Genomic DNA, 22,677 nt, shown 5'->3' on the forward strand with positions numbered 1-22,677 from the left:
ATTATTTTGAGGTTGATTCATGATAAGTTGTGATGCATATTGTAATCTGTAGAGCAAAATTATAATTCAAAAATTAGAAATTAAAATGGTACAGTAAAAAATAATTATTTAACACAGAATAGGCAGTGAAGGAAGAGCAGAGGTGCAAAAAATACATGAAACATATGGAAAATAAATAGAAAAAGAATAGGTACAATTTTGAATATGTCAATAATTACATTAAGTTGAATGGTTAGTTAAAAGCAAAACTCAGCTATATGCTGTCTCCAAGAAACAGCCCTTAGATTCAAAGATACAAGTATGTTGAAAGTAAAGGGGTAGGAAAATATACACCCTGTAGGGGCGCCTGGGTGGTTCAGTCGATTAAGTGTTTGCCTTTGGCCCAGGTCATGATCCCAGGGGCCTGGGATCAAGCCCCGCTGAGCAAGGAGCCTGTTTCTCTCTCTCCCTCTGTCTACCACTCTGTCTACTTGTGCTCTCTCTCTATCTGTCAAATAAATAAATAAGATCTTAAAAAAAAAGAAAAATATACACCATGTAAATAGTAACCATAAGAGTTATAGTATTATGTTAGTGTCAGGCAAAAAAATAAATTTTAAGACATATATGTACTATAGACAAAGAGGGACATTTCATAATGATAAAGGATCTGTACATCAAAAAGATGTAACAATTATAAATGTATGTGTTCCCAACAGTAGAGGTCCAAAATGTAAGAAGGAAAATCAACAGAATTGAAAGGAGAAATAAACAATTCAGTTACAATAGTTGGAGATTTTAGTACTTTGCTTTCAGTAATTGGTAGAACAACTAGGCAGAAATCTGCAAGAATATAGAAGATTTATAGAAGACTATAGAACATTATCAACCAGTGTGACCTGACATTTAACCTCTACAGAATACATTTTCAAGTGTACATAGACTGTTCTCCAGGATAAACCATATACTGCATAAAGCTAAAGTATGTAGTTATAAGGTAAATAAGTTATGGGGATGTGATACTTCAACTTGATGACTAGAGCTAATAATGCTATATTGTATATTTGAAAGCTCCTAAGAGAGCAGATCTTAAAAATTCTCATCACAAGAACAAAAAAATTGTAATTGTATGAAGTGATGGATGTTAACTTACTGTGGTAGTCCTTTTGCAGTATATATACATCAAATCATTAAGTTATACAGATTAAACTTAAAATGTTATATGTCAATTATATTTCAATAAAACTGGAAAAAATAAATGATGATACATTCAAATTTAAAGTTATCTACCTTAAGAAAAATATATAACAGTTAATCACATTGTGTAGGACTTTAGTTGGATTCTGATTCAAAGAAACAAAAAAATTGAGTAGGAAATTTGAACAGTGACTAGCTTTTGATATGCTAAGGAATGTTGATAATATTATAGGTACACTGATGGTATTATGATTGTGTTTTTGAGGATCTTTATCCTTTGGAGATGCATATCGTAATATTTACAGATGAAATTTTAGTGATGAATTGGCTTTAAAATAATGTGGGTAGGTGAAATAAGGGTGTATAGGCAAAGTGAGACTGGCCATGAGTTGATCTTTTTTTTTTTTTTAAGATTTTATTTGTCAGAGAGAGAGCGTGCAGAAGCAGGGAGAGCAACAGGCAGAGGGAGAAGCAGGCTCCCCGCTGAGTAGGGAGCCCGATGTGGGACTTGATCTCAGGACCCTGGGATCATGACCTGAGCTGAAGGCAGGCACTTAACTGACTGAGCCACCCAGGCGTTCCCTTTTTTTTTTTGAGTTGATCATCGTTGAAGCTAGGTGACAGGTACCTGGGGATTCAGTATATTATTTTTTCTACTGTCATATATGTTTGGAATTTCCCCTAATACAATTATTTTTAAGGCAAAAATAAAAGGCTTCTCAAGATAGTGTGACATTAACATTAAGATAGATCCATGGAACAGAAAGGAGTCCAAAATAAACTCATATATGTATAGGCAACTGATTTTTCACAAACTTGCAAAGGTAATTCAGTGCAGAATGTGTAATCTTTTCAACAAATGCTGGTAGGACAAGTGGATAAACTTATGTTAAAACAAAAAACAACCCCCCTTCCCCCCCAAATAAAACAACTTTGATCCATACCTTGCACTTTATCTAAAAATTAACTCCAACTAGAGCATAGACATAAATGTGAAGGCTGAAACTATTAAACTTGAAGATAACTTGGGAGAACCTTTGTGATATTGGATTAGGCAAAGAAATTTTTTAATAGGGCACTAAAAACACAAATTGAACAAAATGAAATCTGCCGTTGGTCAAAATTTAAAACTTTTCTTTGAAAGACATTATTAAGAGAATAAAAGGAAAAGCCACAGATAGGGAAAATTTATATGTAAAACATATCTGATAAAGGACTTGTATCCATGATATATAGAACTATCTCAGTAGTAAGAAAGCAACTCAATTTTAAACCAACACTTAACTAAAGAAAATATACAGATGGCAATTAAGCACTTGAAAAGATGCAAAAATCTTTAATTATTCAGGGAGTGCAAGTTAAAATCAAATGAGATACGACTATACGCTTTTTAAAATAGCTAAAATTCAAAAGGGTGATTATACTAATTTGTGGCCTGATATGTAGGAGCTGGAGTTCTCATCCACTATATTACCAGTTGAAATGTAAAGTGATACAACTTTGGAAAATAATTTAACAATTTAAACATATATCTACTGTATGATCCAAAACCACAAAGCTATTTTTCCCAAAAGAAGTGGTATGTCTGTACAAAGACTTGTACTCAGATATTCATAGCAGCTTTATTTGTAATTGCTCAAAGCTGGAAACAACCCAAATGTCCATGAAGAGGTGAATGGATGAATAAACCTGGTATATTCATACAATGGAATACGATTCAGCAATAAAAAGGAGTGAACTGTTGATACATGCCTCAACATGGATGAATCTCAAAATAATTATGCACAGTGAAAGAAACCAGACTTTGTATGATTCCATTTGTATGAAATATCCTGAGAAGACAAATTTGATATAGAAAGTTGATGAGTGGTTGCCTAGGCATAGGGAAGGGAATGGAGATTGATTGCAAACCAACTTGAGGGAATTTAGGGGGTTATTGGAAATGTTTTAAAACTGGTTTTGGTAAAAAAAAAAAACAAACTGGTTTTGGTGATGGATGCACAACATTATAATAAACAAAACCCCACACTGAATTTTTTTTAAAAAAAGGAAAAATAGTTTTGCTCTTGAGGGCTGGATGCCCCTGAATAGAGAACATAGGTAGAGTGCTTGCCCTGATAATTTAACATGCTGTGACTCCAGTTAAGGAGAGACAAACCCCATCGGGGGCCCCACACCTTCTGTGGATCTCTACTGATGAGAGTCAACCCCGAGGAGGGGAGTTGAGCATTTGCCTGCTAAATTGTACTAAAAATTCAGGTACCTCTGAAAATTGTGCTCAGAGGACTTTGTGGGGATTTACTGTGTGCAAGTCCTGCTCATATGTTTAATGAAGTAAGGACTCAGGGCTTACTGATTGACTTATCAGACTTTGAGAGCTCGTCTGGTTCAGAGCACATTCAAATACAGATTTCCTGAGTGATTTGGCTAAAAATCCAGAATATCACCTTGTTTAGGAGGGTGTCTAAGGGGAAAGAAACCACTCTGTTCCAAATGACAAGCTTTTTTTCCAAATGCAATATAGGGGCTTTATTTGGATCACAATTTGAACAAACCAAAAGAAAAAAAAAAGACATCTGTGAGGCATTTGTACTGGGTATTAGCTAATAGTTAGGAGTTGTTATTCTGTTAAATTATGGGGGTTATGCTTTTTTAAAAATTTTAAAATTTTTATATATATATATTTTAAAGATTTTATGTATTTATCTGACAGAGACAGACACAGCAAGAGAGGGAACACAAGCAGGGGGAGTGGGAGAGGGAGAAGCAGGCCTCCCGCGGAGCAGGGAGTCCGATGTGGGGCCTGATCCCAGGACTCCGGGATCACAACCCGAGCCAAAAGCAGACGCTTAATGACTGAGCCACCCAGGCACCCCTAATTTTTATATTTTTTAAATTTATTTTTTATTAACATAATGTATTATTTGTTTCAGGGGTACAGGTCTGTGATTCATCAGTCTTACACAATTCACAATGCTCACCAAAGCACATACCCTCCCCAGTGTCCATCAGCCAGCCACCCCATCCCTCCCACCCACCTCCACTCTAGCAACCCTGTTTGTTTCCTGAGATTAAGAGTCTCTTATGGTTTCTTATGGTTTGTCTCCCCCTCCGGTTTCGTCTTGTTTCATTTTTCCCTCCCTTCCCCTATGATCTTCTGTCTTGTTTCTCAAATTCCTCATATCAGTGAGATCATATGATAATTGTCTTTCTCTGATTGACTTATTTCTCTTAGCATAATACCCTCTAGTTCCATCCACGTCATTGCAAATGGCAAGATTTCATTTTTTTGATGGCTACATATTATTCCATTGTGTGTGTATATTGTGTGTGTGTACACACACCACATTTTCTTTATCCATTCATCTGTTGATGGACATCTAGGCTCTTTCCATAGTTTATCTATCGTGAACATTGCTGCTATAAACATTGGGATGCAGGTGCCCCTTCGGATCACTACATTTGTATCTTTGGGGTAAATACCCAGTAGTACAATTTTCAACTTTTTGAGGAACCTCCATACTGTTTTCCAGAGTCGCTATACCAGCTTGCATTCCATTCCCACCAACAGTGTAGGAGGGTTCCCCTTTCTCCACATCCTCACCAACATCTGTCGTTTCCTGACTTGTTAATTTTAGCCATTCTGACTGGTGTGAGGCGGTATCTCATTGAGGTTTGGATTTGTATTTCCCTGATTCCGAGTGATGTTGAGCACTTTTTCTTGTGTCTGTTGGCCATTTGGATATCTTTTTTGCAGAAATGTCTGTTCATGTCAAATGACAAGCTTTAAATGTGTTTTCTCCCTTAGGCAATCCTGGAGAACAACCTCCCCTCTGAAATTGCTAGCAAGATCAACCTTGTGGACCTAGCAGGCAGGTAATTAGGATTTCAAAGCCAAGGGGAATTAATCCCTTGACAATGACCTTGCTCTTGCCCATTTTACAGGGAATAAACTTGTTCCATCTTTTTTCACATTTCGATCATCCTGAGAAAATTACAAAAAAACCCACAATTTTTTGAATGCTACGTTAAGAAATTATAGTTTTCCAGGAGCTAAAAAAAATCTATGTCAAGGGTTCTGAATCTTAGCTGCCTAGTAAAATCACCTGGGCCTTTAAAAATTCTCAGTGCCTTGGTTTCATCTCTGATCAAATAAACCTCATTATTAGGGGTCAGAGGCAGTGCAGTCTTCAGTAATTTTTTGAAGCTGCCCAAGTGATTCCAGTTTATAGTCAAGATCAAAAAACACTGCTCTAAGTGGAAGTAACTGAGTTAGTGCACTTTTTTTCTCTGTCTTAATTGTATGCAGCCCTATGTGTTACTGGGAAAAAAAAAAGAAATCTTTTAAAAATTCTGCGGCAATGAGAAGATACGACTTCCTAAGTTTTAGAAGAAAGCATGAATTGTAGTCACATGTATATCCAGAAAGAAGAAAGTCTTGGGGATAATGTCACAAAAAAAAAGTGTGAGATGAGATAAAGCAAATTTTCTTATTTTAAAACTGCTAAGTTATTAATATGGTACATCATTCCATTAAAAATGAAGTGTTATCTCTGTCAGCTGCAACTCTGGCATTTTGGGGGGAAAAATGAAGTGCTGTCTGGAAGAAACTATATCAGGCACCTGGAAGTATGACTTTTTAATATTTCCCATTGACAGTTGACAGATAATGATAAAGCCATTAATAGATGAAATTAAAACAAAGATTGGGCATATTGATGCTAATATCATTACTGTAAGTGAGCATTACAGTTAGCTAAAAGTGCTCTGGCAGCCAAAATAAAGAAAATATAATGAATTATTTGATTTCTATTGCCCAAGAAGTGGAGGAATGCCAGTTCATTACAAGATGGTAATACTTTTTCTGGTAGTGAATTCTAAAAAGAATTTATCATGTGAGCTTTTTATATAATGTACAACATAATGGATAGTGTCTTTCAACATTATAAGGACAGTGTTCTAAGTGAATTCTAAAAAGAATTTATCATGTGAGCTTTTTATATAATGTACAACATAATGGATAGTGTCTTTCAACATTATAAGGACAGTGTCTTCTTCTTTGCTTTTATTTTTGTTTTCATTGACTGTTTTAGTGAAAGAGCAGATCCCAGTTACTGTAAGGACCGCATTACTGAAGGAGCCAATATCAACAAGTCTCTTGTGACTCTGGGAATTGTCATCTCCACCTTAGGTATTTTGCTGATAGACCGGATCATCAGAGTGGGAGGGAGACTTTGGAAAATAACTCACATATTTTCATTTTATGAAAATGGGGTAGACATTTACAAGGTTCTTTTTTTTATAAAGTTACCTTCTGACTGAGGCCATAAATATTGATATTTGTCTGCAGTTGAGAACACTGTGTGGTCATCATCCCAGCCCTCTCATTTCAAGAAGAAGGGAGACTGAAAACTCATGTAGCTCAGATAGTCTGTGTTCTGAGTCCAAAGTCTAATTCAGGATTCAAACTTGTAGCATTCTGTCATGCAGAGACGGATTACAAAGTGTGATACTTAAATTTGTGCTCTCCAACCATTGTTTTAAGGCATGTGTTTCACAGTTCCTTTCTTCTTCCACTTTTATTATTTTGTTGTCTTTAAAGCCCAGAATTCCCAAGCATTCAGCAGCTGCCAGAGCCTCAACAGTACAGCCAGTGATGGTGGTGACAGTGGGATCCCTAGCTCTCCTTCTGGGACCAGCAGTGGAGGGGGGCCCTCCCGGAGGCAGTCTTACATCCCATACCGGGACTCCGTGTTGACATGGCTGCTGAAGGACAGTCTTGGAGGCAACTCCAAAACTATCATGGTTGCTAGTGAGTGGGATGCTGGAGCTGGTTCTGTGTTGGGACTGGTATTCTGCCTCAGAGAAAGGGCCATGACCACCCATTTCATTAAGGGTCTCATAATATAGCATGGATGGTAGCAGTAAGGCAAGTGGTTACAGGCTGGGTCAGAAGGACTTGGCGTGGTTTTTAACTTTCTCCTTCTAACTCAGCTGTGTCTCCTGCACACACTTGCTACAGTGAGACCATGAGCACACTGAGGTATGCATCCAATGCCAAACACATCATCAACAAGCCACGGGTAAATGAGGTGAGACCTTCATTTAAAGTCCTGGTCTGGTATCATTTACACTAAGTTCTTTTATTCTCTCATTTTTTAAATTCCTTCCTTCCTTCCTTCTTTTCTTTCTTGTTTCCTTTCCTTTCCTTCCTTTCTTTCTTTTTCTGTCTTTCTCTCTCTTCACCCTCACCCCAACTTGCCTGACTTTGCCAAATGAAAATGGAGTGGAATTCTTTCTTTCAGTGTCATACCCTTCTCTCATATCTCTGCTGACTTAATTCAGTTGCCTTTTTGAATAATTTATTTTAGATATTTCTCTGAGACCATTCCTTTTAAGATCTTTGGTGTACCACTGCCACCCTAAGGGAGATCATTTAAAAATTTCTGTGTTCTCTGCTTTTATTTTGAGTTTATGTTGATGTATGCTTGTATTTTATTTCTTTTCTGTGCAAACTGCAGTGACCTCTGTTTCAGGCTAAAAAGGGGCATATTAAGGAATTTATTTGTTTTGAAAAGGAGTAATAATGAGAAATTTAAAAAATATGCTTTGCAATTTCAGTGAAAAGTTTTAGGGCAGGGATCACAAACTGGTGGCCAGGCCTATATAGCCCATCTGTGGACTGTTTTAGAAGGCAATGTAATTAGGTAGGTACTAAGTTTAGTCACATTACAGGAAGATGAGCATCTACTACCTACACATGTGCTGGCACTTGTGTTACCCATCAACCTCCTGCTCAAGGGCAGCGATTCTCATACTTTAGTGTAGATCAGAATCACCTCCTGGAGGATTGGTTACACCACAGCTGGGCCCCAGCCCTCAAGAGTTTCTGATTTGGTAGGTGGTGGGTGGTGGGGAAGCAGAATTAGCATTTCTAACAAGTTCTTAGGTGGAGTTGATGTGGTTCTGGGATCATACTTTGAGAAGACTGTTTCAGAAGTTACTCCAAAGGAGTAAACCACTTTTTCCAAACTAGTTCTGTGTAGCATCTTAGAGCTGGTTGGGGCCTGATACCAGTCTTTGTGATACCTAGTTCTTTGTGTTTCAGGATGCAAATATGAAACTGATCAGAGAACTCAGGGAGGAGATTGGAAGACTCAAAGCCATGCTGCTGAGCTTCGAACTGGTATTCAGGCTATCAGAACTTTTCTGTTCCCCAAAACCTGCTTTTCTTCTGCATAGAATCAGAGCCCTGCTGCATGTCATGTTTCCAATTAAGGGACACTTGTGGAACAGAGGCAGGAGCAAAGACAGGACATGGATGACTCTAATTACCTGAGTAGTTTCAGATGTGGTGGATATCGCCACTATATCATTTTTGTTGTCCAAAGGGCATTTGCCTAAATGGCCCTTCTTCTGTGTGTAGGTGGATTCAAGGAATGGGGCCCTCTAGAAAAATTTCTTCGAATTTTCCTTCTTTGTACCAATGTTAACCCCAATATTTAAGCTTCTGATTTGTTTCTGATTTTAATGATAAAGTCTTTTCTTTATCTGCCCCTCTCTTCCTTCATAAGAGTAAGGGTGAGACCCACAAAGCCCATCTGTCTCTTTGTGCAGAGAAACTACAGTCTATTAAATGAGGAAAAGGATGAGAATCTGAAGGAGCTGGTTCTACAGAATGAATTGAAGGTGGGTGAATTGGGTGGACCCAGTTATGCTCTGCATCACCCTGGTAGTGGGTCTCATCTCCCTCCATTATTCCTGAGTCATGGCTGCTCCCTTGTGAGGACAGAGAGTTTCTATCTAGTTTAGAGACAGTTTTTGTCTTCACTGAGCTTTGAGTGGGGAATGAGTTTGCCTTAGGGGCTGGTAACTGGCTTTCTTTGTTTTGTTCTCTTAGGGGTTAATGATATGGCAGAGAGTAGTGGAGGTAAGGTTAGGGCCAGTTCAGGAGTTTGGACTTGACATTCACAATATTAATCATGTCTTCTTGAACCAGTTTGGTGACATAATAAAAGTGTATATTGGGAAATTAATATGACAGTTGTGTGTAGGATGAACTGAAGGGAGGGAAGATTGGAAGCAGAGAGATCAACCAGGAAAGAGACTAATTTTGTGACTCCATGAGGGTGAGGACAAGACATATGGGGAGGTTAGATTAAATGGTGCTTCCTGGAGACACTTACAAGGAAGAGATGGCAGGCATTATTTGGTGACATTTTAGAGTTAGATACCACAACCCAAATGTCCCAATTCCCAGTATTCTGTTGCATCATCATTATACATTATAAAGTATCCTGGCTATGTCAGTATTTTGTTACCCAAACTAAACTTTAGGACTACATCACACATCCAGACATTTCTCAAAAATTCTGTGCTTAAATATATGTTCTGATTTTTGGTTCGGAAAATATTACTGCTGTATACATAAAAGATGAAGTACAGAGTCAGAATCATTCCAAGCTCATTAGCAGTTTTACATTATACATTTCTGGCAGACCTGGACTTGAATCTGCCACTTGCTGGCCTTTGACCTTAGGCAGTAAAGGGGTAGGTGATGAAAGCCAGCCAGAAGGGGAGGTGTGTTCAGCGGTACCTCCAGGTAGCTGAACCAGGCAGGATAAACTGTAAGCCAGACTGCCCTGCTGCTCACCTTTGCCAGGTCCTTATCCAACCCAGCCCTTCATGGGTACCCTGTAGTCTCACTCTTTGCAAACTTCAACTCAATGAGTATAATGTTAAAAATAACATTTCTAGAATATGTAAAACACTTGTACCTAAACTTGTCATACTTTGTTTCTTCTCAAGTACTTAGCTGAATCCAGGTCCTTTTCCTGCTTCCTCAGTTCTTCTATTCCCGGGCTAACTTTCCTGCCTGGGCATCCATTTCCACCAAAAGAAGAAAAAAGCACCTTACATTCAACGTTGTTAATTCACGTTCCCCAGGTGGCCTTACCTTAAGGCCTCTAACTTGCTGTATTTTGTGTGTGTGTGTGTGTGTGTGTGTGTGTGTACATATGTATACACATGTATACATATATACATGTTTTTTTTTTAAGGCGGGGTGGAGGGAGAGAGAGAATCTTAAGCAGGCTCCACGCCCAGTGTGGAGCCCGATCTGGAACTCGATCTCACAACCCTGATATCATAACCTGAGCCGGAATTAAGAGTCAGATGCTTAACCCACTGAGCCACGCTGGCACCTCTACATATTTTTTTAAACTCTGTTCCTAATACATAGTAAGCCCTCAATATTTTATTGTTATTATTACCTGGTCTTTCAGACCAGTTTTTCTTTTTCTCTTTTTTTAGAAATTTTAAATAGAATTTTTATTGGAATATGATGGACATGCAGAAACATAAAATACACAAAATACAAAAAACACAAAATACAACATAGTAGCATTCAATGGATTTTCCACAAAGTGCACACAGCCATGTAACCACCACCCAGATCAAGAAATACAATACTACTGGTGCTACCCAAGATCCCTCATGGCCCACTGCAGTCAATGCCCCGCCGAAGGTAACAACTATTAAGACAACTGTCAGACCAGTTTCTTATAGTCTTCGTTCTGAGGAGATTCCCCTTGATGCTTTGTGTATCTTTGAGCCCCATACAAGCTTATATTAGGATTTGAGGTTCTGCACCTTGGGAAAGAAGTGTTGGGTCATAAAACTATTCCCAGTATGGATCACATAGAAGAGGGATAGGGAAAGGGGAATTATAAACATAGATATATGACTAACATCTCAATTAATTTTAAAAAATAACATTTATGGCATTTTTTTATAGAAACAATACATGCTTGTTGCAGAAAACTTTAAAAATAACATTTACGGAGGGAGTTTCTATTTATAAAAGTGATACTTGCTTATTGAAGAGATGTTAGAAAAGAGCTCACAGAGGAGGTGCAAAAGCTTTGAATAGTAACACTGAGGAAAGTGAGGAAGGAATGCCATGAGGAATCAAACCAGGATGACTTCTGACCTTAAGTCTGCTCCACAGGCGGGGTGTCTAAAACCGCCTCCTCCATCTCTGCAGATAGACCAGCTGACTAAAGACTGGACCCAGAAGTGGAATGAGTGGAAGGCCCTCGTGGAACATTACAGAGTGGACATCAACAGGAGGAGGGCTGGCGTGGTCATTGACTCCAGCCTGCCACATCTAATGGCCTTGGAGGATGACGTACTCAGCACAGGTGTCGTGCTCTATCACCTCAAGGTGAGCAGGCTGGTGCATTCCCTCTTTTCCTGAGCCACTGGCCCCAGAGGTCAAAAACAGAGAAGTTGAGGGCAGTAGCCATGCATCTATGAATTGAGCCAGTTGCCACTGACCTGCCTTTTAGGTTTGCCCTCAGGAAACTGGGCTAGCCAACCAATCGTGATTCATTTGCTTTTGTATAATTAGAGCAGAAGACTGGAAATCAGAACAATTATTTGTTTTTCTGTGACTGCCACTGTGCTCTTAGATAACTTACTTTCATTCTTTGTGATTTAATCTCCTCATTTTAAAGTAAGAAAGATGCTGCTTATATTCCTTTTCTGGCTTCCTGAAGGACAGGAGTGCAGACGTGGAAGTGAAATCCTAACCTCAAAATACCATGGGCACTCCCAAGTTCTGCACATCCAGGCTGCTCACAGACAGCTTTCAGAGGCTAGAGGGGATCAAGATCTGAAACAGTTTCCTTCTAATACCTCCCCACTCCTCAACTCTCAAGTCAACAAAAAGTGCACCTCCTGCTTCTCCATTACTAGGTTTACCGGGTAAGGAAGAGAGGAGGATGAAAGTCGATGCAGAAAGCTTAAAGAAAGCATGAGGGAGAGCCCAGAGAGCTGGTGGGCCAGGGTGGGGCAGGGCACAGCAGGCAGCCATCTAGAAGTCGGAATGAAGCTCCTGCCTTCCAAGAAAGACCTGGATCACCTGGTTGTCACATGGAGGCAGGTCCTCATTTCTAAATGAAGCATTTTGAGAGTTAGTCCCCACTGGTAGGTCAGTCATATCCTGTCCTCATCAAAAATATTTGTCTCCCTGTGGTTGGCAGAACATACTTTATGTGGCCAAAATCCCTATGCTCACTGAAAATCCAATCATCATTCTCCTAATTGCCCCCAGCTGCCATTTGAAAGGAACAGAGTTTATGGGGGATACATAAACTGCTGCTCTTATCCCTGGAGAAGTCAGGCTTCTAATGCTGTCCTGCATCTGGTAGTGAGATGTTAAAAGGTGCTCATTTTAGGATAAGCCCTTAGGGAAGTTGTCAGAGACCGAGCCTCTCAGAAAGTTAAAATAGCTTATTTTCAACACAGTGAGTCTAAATTCGCTCGGTGAAAATGCCTCAGGCAGAAGTGGCTGTTACCTAAATAACAGATCTAAATACCAAAGGCTGTCAATCCTATTAGTGAGAACCAAGGAGAGAGGCTGGAGGTCAGGAAGAGACCAGGTGGATTAAAAGGGTTAATATCTGAGTAGAGCTGATCTGCTGTATTGGTTGGATGTGGAGCGAGCAGATGAAGCTAGAACTCAAGGGCTAGAACTCAGGGTGGCATCAGAAGGTTAAAGGACAGGACTGAGGTTGAACCAGAGACAAGGGATGAGCGCAGGCCTCATCCGAACGTAGGAGTGCTGGTTTTCATCGCAGAATCTGTGTGCACCTAGGGCGGTGCCCCCTCCTTGATGCGTTTCCAGTGAACCTGAGGGATGAGGGTTCAATCTAGTTCCAATCCTGGAATTCTTCATTTTATATACCCATTTTCTCCCTTTTTGTTTGTTTAGATCCTGGTTTGGGTAATAGTATAGCAGTAATTGCTCAAGGATCTCTGTCTGTTTGTTTGCATTGCTGTCTTGGTCACAGACCTAATCCCTGTCTATGCCCAGGAAGCTTTTTTCCCTTTGGTCACCTTGGGAAGTACCTTGGGTGGGAAGAGGACGGAGGGAAGTGTGGGTGGAGCACAGGTTACTGGTATCCTGGACTTCATTCTCATAATTGCCTTGTGCCATTAATTCTCCCTGCATAAATAAGCAGAGGGGGCAGCAAGCACAGGCATCAACTAAGTCCTTGTTAAATGAGATGCCATTGTGTTTTGTGGTGGTTTCTGCCCTGTAGAGGTAGGAGTTGTGGTAGGCTGTGACCTTATCTTTTAGCAAGGAATGCATTTCATCATCAGGGCTGATCATGAACTGGCAGGAGAGGTCTTGACCCCTTTTCCTCAGTTTTGTTTGGTGGTGTTTGTAGAGGCCAGCATCCATTTGTTTATGTGGTCCTCAGTGGCTGAGCAGGAAAGGCTGGGCTCTGGCTGTCTGTGGGTGCAAGCCCAGTAAGGTCAGAGTCTCATTCATTACTTCCAGGAGCCTGCCTTTACACCAGCTATTTTAGGGGAGCTGCAGGGACCGCCCACTTCTGACTGCTAACAGTGAAGCCTAGTAGGGAACTCTCTGCTCACTTCAAAAACATCAGCTACCAGGGAGGTGGTACGGTGAGGATGGACAAGCATGGGCTCAGGCCCAGAGAGACCTCAATTCTAGCCATGGCTCTCCTATTTAGTATATAGGTTCCCTGGACAACTTTCCCCATCAGTTTCAGATTCTTCTTATATAAAAGGGAGATAATAACTATTTTAGGTTGTTTAAGGATTAAGTAAGAGATGTCTATAAAGCACTCAGTGCAATGCCTGGGACATAGTGATTGGTTTTTCAATACATGATAAACATGTATCTAAACTCAGCATCTCTGTTGTCATGTTGCTGCCTTCCCCAAACAGAGGTATGTGTTCCTAAAAGAATTGCCGTAATCCAAGGGCCAAAAGGCCCTGTCTTTTACTAACCCAGTGATTCGTTTATGCTAACTCCAGTTTCCCTTCCTCTCTTATACTTTCTTCCAGTCCTTTTTGATTCTAGATATGCTTTTCTTCTATTTGTGCTTTACCCTTCTTAGCATCTGGTATCTGTTGAACTTCATCTGTCAACCAAGAAGGTAAAAATCCTGTGCTTCCGTACATCTTCATAGAACATGTGTCTCTTTGAGACTAAATGGACCAGACTTGGACCATACCAACCTTAGTCCCTGGAGGAAAGTTCTGCCTGTGTGCCCACTTTCTCAGACTAGAGAGTCTCTGACCAATGGGTCATGGCTGTTCCCTAACATCAGGCTGTGGGACAGACGAAAGTTTGCCAATACTTGTTGACTTTGCAAAGAGCTGGTGCTGCTTTCTTATGTCCCTCCCCCGCCCCCCCCCCCCCCCCCCCCCCCCCCGCCTTCTCAGGGGCTTCCTGGGCTGCAGTGAGTGGGCAGAGCAGTCAGAACAGCCTGGACCAAAGTTGAGAAGTGGTGTGGAAAATGCCAGGGTGGGCATGGGAAGACAGTGGTAACACTCCAACAGGTAGACTCTGCTTTGGGGGCAGGCTGTGTCTCTTTTTACTCTTGTTAAAAGGGCTTTGTGTTTTCCTTTAGGAAGGGACAACAAAAATAGGAAGGATTGACTCAGACCAGGAACAGGACATTGGTAAGTGCTAGAACATTTGGGTCTGGCACTGTGGCAAGTAGTCATGTGTGACCAGTCTCTTTAGAGGAGCCTGATGATGCTCTGATGAGAAGAAGATATCTCTGAAGATCAAGGGACTGTGCCTGTTTTGTTTCTACGTTGTGGTCGTGGGTCGGGGACATGATAGGAGGAGTCCCACACGGTGGGAGGATCCAGGTCTGGGTGGTTTCAGGTGGTGGCTCTTCCTCTCTTGTCATAATGTTAAGATCTTCCAGATGTGGATTCTGATCTCATAGAAAGGGTGTTTCCCTGGGTTGTCTCTCCACCCCATTGACCCCCATCTCTTGTATAGTCCTGCAGGGGCAGTGGATTGAGAGAGACCACTGTACTATCACCAGTGCCTGTGGGGTAGTCATTCTGCGACCTGCCCGGGGGGCCCGCTGCACAGTCAATGGCCGGGAGGTCACTGCCTCCTGTCGTCTGACCCAAGGTAAGACTGCTTATAGCTCTGTTTATGCCAGGATGAGGGATGGACTCCCTCCATTCTCATGGGCCACATCCAGAGAGCTCCCTGAAGCAGGCTTTAGAGTTGGGATACCCAGCCTCTGCACTCAGAGATGTGAAGATTTCCTAATACCACCCTCTTCCCATAAACAAAGAAGCCTCAATTCTGGGGTTCCAGGGTGGAGAATGACTCTCTGAAATTTGTACCTGTGTCCTTGGGAAGGTCTCTGAACCTCAGTTTTCTCATCTGTAAGAAAGCCATAAGAGGATTGTTGTGAGGATTGAATGAGCTAGTTCATATGATGTTCTTCACAGTTCTTGGCACCCAGGAAATACTCATTATCATCATTGCTATTACTACTATTGTTAACCTATTACTAATACTACTGTTGTTAATCTAATGTTAAACATTCCCTCACTGTTCCACTGGGAACTCATTTTGCTTTCCCTTGGAGTAGCAGAACTCCTCCTATTCATTTTGTTAATTCAGTACATATGCTGTGAGATATCCAGTGAATCTTACTCACCTAAGTTATCAACTTGTTGAGGGCAGGATTTTGTTTTCCAGAGGGGTGCCCTACACATAATATATACTCAGAACGTGAGCTGTTGATTAATTCTCACCTGTCTCTGTCACAGGAGCAGTCATAACTCTGGGGAAAGCACAGAAGTTCCGATTCAACCACCCAGCAGAGGCCGCTGTCCTGCGGCAGAGAAGGCAGGTGAGTGTGCTCTGGTTTCAAGGTGGCTGCCAGCCTCTCTGTTTCTCCTTTTTGAGGGACGAGTTTGAGCTTTGTCTCGTTCTCTTGGAATGGGGCTGGTGACAGCAGCCTCACCGCTTTTCTTCCTCGTTCCCAGGTCGGAGAGGCTGTCAGTGGCAGTGGCTCTCTGGAATGGTTGGACTTGGATGGGGATGTCACTGCCTCCCGGTTGGGTCTCTGCCCTTTGCTTTGGAAGAAAAGGTGAGAAACATGTGCTCCTTCCGCTGTGGAACCTACTGTTCTTACTTAGTCTCTTACAACATGGAGCCGGATGGGGGAGGTGAATGTGAGTGAGTGAGGCCTGTGCAAGTGATTGAGGGATCCCGAGCTAGCTGCTTAGCTTGTTGTTGGCAAGGAAGCGGTCTTGGCCTTCATTCATTTCCTGTTCAGTATTGTAACTTTGTTCATCACTGAAAGGAGTATATCATTTGATGTTTCCTCCGGCCACTTTCCTCTGTCAAGACTTGAATGTGACGTGTTCATACGTATCTTTGAGACTGCTTCTGAACTTACCTCCCTGTGTTCCCCTTTAAATTCTGGACTACCTGTGTGTGAGTTCATAGGGTGTGTCAACTTCCAGGACTATGGCTTCCTCCAGGTTTTTAAAGAGAGTATGGGACTGAGAATCTTTTTTTTTTTTTTCTCAATACCAAGGGTTCAGAACTACACATAAGAGGGTCAGAAACTCCCGGAACAATATGCAAATATTTTGGGGTTCTGCCCTCTCATACCCACTTCGCCTGCATTGTGACCATGGAAACATGGAGTCAGTTTTCTATGTGATTGATGGCAACTACTTTTCTTCTTCATAGTCATTCTTGATCCATTTCTACATAGAATGCTCTTCCCAGATCTACATGTCTCATAAGTCGGATACTAGGAACAGTGGTATCCTTCCTGTAAGTCAAAGTAGCCTCTGACCTGGGGACGTTCTATAGAAAATGTCAGCAGGAGACTCAGTGTTTGTGAGACCCAGGAGGCTGCCCAGCACCATGAGCACGGGGCTCTGGAGGGGTTCTGATGGCCCTTTCCCCTGGTTCCTTCAAGAGGGATCTAGCTGTTCTTTTCTCAGGCCAGGAGCATTTGCTGGCAGCTGACGACAATTTTGGGTCTGACCTTGGTGGTGAGGGGCATTAGATGTAGGAGCAGAAGTGCTGTGATGCAGGGAGCATGAACAGCAGGCAAGTCCTCACGTGCGGGCTGCTAAGGACCGAAGGATGAGGCAGAGTCTAAGGCAGGATGGCCCCAGTGTTGCATGACGGAGGACTCTGTGGAGTGACGGGGAAGGTGGGAGAGGTGACACAACTGGAGTGTATCAAGGCCAGGGCGGATTAAGGAATAGCTGGAGCGTTTGTTTTGTCAGAGTGCAGTCATGAAAGGAGGCCTTGTCTTAGGTCTGGTTTCTGCTGGGAAGATGCATTGGAGCTCTGTCTTTCCCAGAGTTCACAGGTGTGCAGAGAAGAGAGCCCTGCAGCTTAACGAGCTATGATATTGAAAAGCCACGTTGGAGTTGGATAAAGCTGCATCACGTCCTGAATTTCTGAAGTAAAAGCTGTGTGGCTTTAGGCAAGTTACTGAGTCTCCGAGTCTGTTGGCTCAGCCTAAGTAAGGATACTACCATCTGTCTCCAAGAGATCTGTGTGATAGGGGTTGAAAGAGCAAGTACATGTGGAGTGCTTTGCACGCTACCTGACGCTGCCAGCCCCGCTGCTGGAGGCCCTTGTTCAGAGCTGCCCAGGTACACAGCCTCCCTTTCATTTTTGTGCCTCCCACCTTGTCCCAGCTGACCCATCCACCCTAGAGAACATGGGTCTTCTCCTGCCTTTTTAAGGTCTTCTCAGCTCTCTGGCACATGGGCACTGACGTGACCTTTCAGCAACACCAAGAATGCATCCTTTCATTTGGAGAGGACAGAGAGGGATTGGAGAATCAAGGCCTCTCCCACTCGCTGCCTCCTCTCTTTAGCACCAACTCCAGGAGCCTGTGGGCTGGGCTGGTCCTATGCAGCTCCCGTAGCTAGCATCTGCGTGCCAGGCCCTGGTGGAAGTGGGGTGGAGTGGGGCTCAAGCCTGTGATTGGGCAGAGGGACCGGGGAGAGAACCCGTGAGAGAGGAGAAAACTGCCTGTTGTCAGCTGGGCTGCCAGACTGGGTTTGTGGCTGTGTCTCCATGAGAGTCTCATCTGTTCTGGTGGGGTTGGCTCTAAAGCCTCTCCTTGTCCTAGAATTTTCTTCCCTTGTTTTTCTCTCTGGAGGAGCACTCATGGGGAGCCTACAAAGCTGGAGCTAACTCCAGAGCCAGAGGAGATTGGCCAGTCTGCCTCTTTTTACCCTTTGCAGCAGTGATCTAGACCAGAGAGGAGTTTGTCCTCGAAAACTGTTGCATTTCCCCTTTGGAATTTTGGGGGCTTAACCTTAAGTGCTTAGAGCCTGGGACACCCTGTTGCTGCCGCCACTGCTGCCTTTAGTGAGTACACACTGCTGCATTCTGCTGCAGAAGCTGTCAGGCCTCGAAGCAGCTGGGAGGCCTGGGAGAGAGGGTGGGGGAGGGCGTGATGGAGTCCTGGCAAGCAGGAGACCAGGCAGCAGCGGGGAGATGCTGGAGCTACCCACGATGAAGGGCAGTCATCTGACAGAGGTCCTTGGCTGGCAGATAACTGAAGACTTGCCAGTAGTAATCTACCCAGATATGTAACATAATGTTGGTATTTTTTTTTCCCACCTGCTTTCTGGGTGGAAAAGCACATTTGACTGATGTGCTTAGCAGAGGAGCCATTTTTCAGTCTACTGGCATGTGGCATCTCAGGTGAATGTGCTGTGTCTCTAGTGATCATCCCAGACAGCTTCCCCTTGCAGGTCTTGTTGGTGCTGTGAAGGAAGCTGCATTGGGTCCGCAGGAGCTGACTGGCTCACTGCTGGGGGAAGGTAGAGGGAGTTGTCTGCTCTGGAGAAGCAAATTGTGAATCTGAGGATTGGGAGACAGGGAGAGAAGGAAGTTGTGAATACTCTGGGAATTAAGAATAAAGATGCCCTTCCTGCTCTTTGCATCTGATGGTCTGGACTTTAGCTGGGTTTGTCTAAGACCTTCTGATGGTCATGTTTGTAATTCAGCCATGTCTGTAGTCAGACAAAATTTGGAGCAGTAATGCAGGCATGATACATATAAATACATGTATAAAATGTTTCCCATTAATGGCCTTTTCTATCTGTTTGGTATAAACTGGTTTTCTATTCTAACTGCTGTCCCTAGTCTTTTGCCTTACATGTGACAAAGGGTGCTTTTCCTTTTTTCTGTACATTCCAGTGTGTGTATTTGGCCTTTTGCCCATAGCAGTCAGTGCCAGTTTTCCCCTGAGCATACTCAAGTATCTGGGCCTGTCCAAGTCCTCGGACCCATTGTAGATTGAGTCACCTCATAGCCTCCTTCCCAGGGAAGAGATTGCTATCATGTCACCTCCTACCTACCCCCCACACCCCCCGCCCCATTCATCCTTCACTCTCCTCTGAAGGCTGCATTAAGAAATCACAGTTTCTTCTAAGGCAGAGGCAGCAAACTTTCTGTAAAGGACCAGATAGTATTTTAGGATTTGTGGGCCGTACAGTCTCTGCTGCAGCTATGCAAGCAGCCTAGATAATACATGAGCAAATGAGTATTCCAATAACACTTTATTCAAAAAACAGGCAGTGGGCCACATTCGGCCTATGGGCTATCGTTTATGGACCTCTGCTTTGATAAACCCTCTGTGATTTCATTCTGCTCTACCAAGTAGTAAATGTAAGCCAGGTGAACCCCCTAGCGTACTACTGCTCAGACTATGTAGTGTAAGTTATTAAGTGAGCCTTGAAGAGGCATGGCATCCTGGGACCAGAATGAAGTCTAAGGGCTGGCTAAGGGAGGGCAGATTGGGGCTTTTTTATTAGCTTGCAGCAGATCCCAGTCCCTCCCAGTCACTCCCTACTCCCACCACCTGGAATCGCCATGCACTTGGCTCCTTTAGAAACCTGAATGACAGGGATGGAGAGACCTTGCTGTGAGGTCCTTGCATAGGAGGCCATGTGTGACCAAAGGAAAAGCCACACAGGTAGAAGCTGTCAGTCTTCAGAGGAAGGCTCTAACTCATCCATGGCCACATAAGAACCTGATGGCAGAATAAAGCATGACTACAATCTAGAATTCTTTTTAAACTTTGTATTATGGAGAATTCCAAATACACAACCAGTCATCAAATCATGGCTAATCTTGTTTCATTTATATTCCCACTCCCTTTCCACTCTCCCCTGCTCTCCCCGACTGGATCTAAATAAATCCTAGGCAGTTTCACCAGTAAGTACTTCAGCATGTATTTCTGAAAGTTATGGTAGAGTCTAAAACTCTTGAACTCTGTTCTTGGGCTCATTCACTGAGAACCGCGCTCAAGTGGAGACTAGCTCTCCTCCGGGTCTCCAGGCACACACACAGATGTGGTGTGCATATAAATTCTCTCCTCTAGATTGGCTGTCTCCTACTCCCAGGTCACAGAGGGTTTCTGTTTCACAAAATGGAGATGGAATCATAATCTCTGAACAAGTAGTAGAGTTTCCATTCCCACAATGTTTGGAGCTTCTGTTCTACTCTGTTTCCAGCAGGTTTTAAGCAGACCTTTTTCTTTTTTAAAGGACAAACCTTCTTGATTTAGCTAAAATGTTTGTGTTTTTTAAAGTTGCTTTACTTTCCTGGTCATTTTCCTTAACCAGAATGAACCTGTGTTTCTAGTCAACTCACAGTCTAAGAATATGCTAGTGTAAGGACCATTCTCCCCTCCTGCACTGTGACATCATGAACTGCCTATGACAGCATGCCTATGTGTAAGTTGCCAGAAGTTCAAAGCCCACTCTGCCCTGTTGAATTCAGGGCTCTCAGAAAGGCTTAGACTGCCACTGGTTTGTCCTGAACTGGGTTTGCATTTCCCTTGGGTAACCCTGGCCCCTCTGTGATAGGAGAGTGCTACAAGAGCAGAATGACGAGGACCACCAGCTGCTGAGGGCTGGAGAGGCGCCCCCCAGGGCCCAGATTCAGCAGCAGCACTACGTGGGGGATTTGAGGCAGCGAATCCTAGCGGGACAGATTAGAGCCAAACAGGATCTGGAGTTGGACCAGGCGCACATCAGCCGGCAAATTAAAGACAGTAGGTGCCTAGTGCTCACCGTGTCTGCTTCACCTTCTCATCTCTTCATTTTCATGCTTCCACATCCTTCCTTATTCTCTCCTTTGTTTTCTTTGTGATATGATGGAATCTTTGATATTAGGTGTTCTCTCCCCTCTTTCAGAAACCAGAGGCTCTTATGAGGGGCTGGAAGCAAGAATAAGGAAGCTACCTTCCTTACTGCCCCTCAGAGTGATGGACCCCCTGCTCTCTCCTCACGTACACATTTATCCATGCTTTGCTGCCTGCCCCAGCATGTGCTAAGGCCTAGGGGCTTCCTTCCCCAGCCCTGTGGTAAGGGGGCCCGGTAGCCCTCATCCACCACATCACCCTGGCCAGCACTTTCCCTCCATTCATGTCCAGCCACAGCCAGAGGTGTCTGAGTCTAGGCTGCACGGGTAGGGAGGGAGGTGCTGACTTTCTCTCAGGGAGTCTTTGGTTCCCAGACCAGCAGTGGCTGCTCGGAGAAGAGACCTGGCTGGCTGGCTTGCAGCAGCAGCAAGACCACGTGGTAGAGAAAGAACTCGAGGCCTGTGTGCCACCTGGTGCTTGGCTTCAGGCAGATCCTGAGACTCTGCTAAACCCACTGGTCCAAAGCCAGAAGAGGGAGGTGCGACTGCAGCTTGGGCGCAGGAACGTACTTCGGGCAGCACAGTGGGACATCCGGCGAAGAAAGGCCTCCTTCCAGCTAGAGAGAATCATCAGGAAGCAGAGGCTGCTGGGGGCCCAGAAGGGACTGGAGCAGCCCAAGGCGTTGTGCTGGCTCCAGGATGACGGCACCCAGAAGCCCCCATACCGGGTACCTGGCACTGACGCCATGGTCCCAGGGCCTCAACATAGAAACAGATGGACAGGTTACAGTTCTTTGAGCCTCCAAAGGCTCTGCAGCCGGTACTTGCCCCAGCTACACAGGTACAGCCAGCGGCGGTCACCTGGGGTCATTGGCTGAGGTTTACTGCCTTGTTGCTCAGGTGGTGTTCTTTACTTCCCAGGGCCTCAGTTTCTCAGTCTGTGAAATGGAAAGATTTGCTTACTCCTCTCTTCTCCACTTTTTCCCTCTTTTGACTGCTCTTCTTTCTCTGTAGGTGAGATCTTCTAAGACTCAGGCTTTTACCTTCTCCCATTCTGAGTGGCAACTCTTGCTGCTTTGGTGATATCTTCAAAGTGAGAATCTCAGCCTCATTTTTCACCTGCTCTTTAGACACTGGCTATCCATGTACATCTCCTTGTGTTTGTCCTGCCACTGCCTCTATCTCATCTCCCCTCACACCAGACTCGGTTCCCACAGACTTCCTCCGTCTTCCTCCTGCCTGTCCTGCCACCTCAAGTGAGCTTCCTGACCTTAAGCGAGTGGAACACTACCTTTCTGACTCCCAGGTCCAATTTGGGATCTTCCTTGTTTTTTTTTTTCTCCACTCCTTTCAGTCAAGGTGTGGATGGAGTAGGGGACTGTGTCTGCTTCTTTATATCCTCTAGGCCTACCCCAGGGCCTTGCCCATAGTATGTATACAGTTCATGTCTGTTGGTTGTTTGCTCACCTCTCTGGTCTTCATAGTACTAGTCAGGCTTTTTT

At 43.5% G+C, this 22,677-nt stretch overlaps 1 protein-coding gene across 1 annotated transcript in view; it reads left to right on the forward strand.

Annotated features, from left to right (window-relative positions):
- Positions 1 to 22,677, forward strand: part of STARD9 (StAR related lipid transfer domain containing 9) — a 134,878-nt gene that overhangs the window by 74,660 nt on the left and 37,541 nt on the right. Inside the window, 13 exon segments of the mRNA XM_027569243.2 lie at positions 4,985 to 5,052; positions 6,270 to 6,367; positions 6,779 to 6,988; positions 7,171 to 7,268; positions 8,285 to 8,362; positions 8,794 to 8,865; positions 11,222 to 11,401; positions 14,628 to 14,679; positions 15,011 to 15,148; positions 15,802 to 15,884; positions 16,021 to 16,124; positions 20,899 to 21,086; positions 21,551 to 22,016. Coding sequence (XP_027425044.2) covers positions 4,985 to 5,052; positions 6,270 to 6,367; positions 6,779 to 6,988; positions 7,171 to 7,268; positions 8,285 to 8,362; positions 8,794 to 8,865; positions 11,222 to 11,401; positions 14,628 to 14,679; positions 15,011 to 15,148; positions 15,802 to 15,884; positions 16,021 to 16,124; positions 20,899 to 21,086; positions 21,551 to 22,016 — 1,835 coding nt within the window.

This window comes from Zalophus californianus, chromosome 6 (genome assembly GCF_009762305.2).
Source record: "Zalophus californianus isolate mZalCal1 chromosome 6, mZalCal1.pri.v2, whole genome shotgun sequence".
Classification (NCBI taxonomy): Eukaryota; Metazoa; Chordata; class Mammalia; order Carnivora; family Otariidae; genus Zalophus; species Zalophus californianus.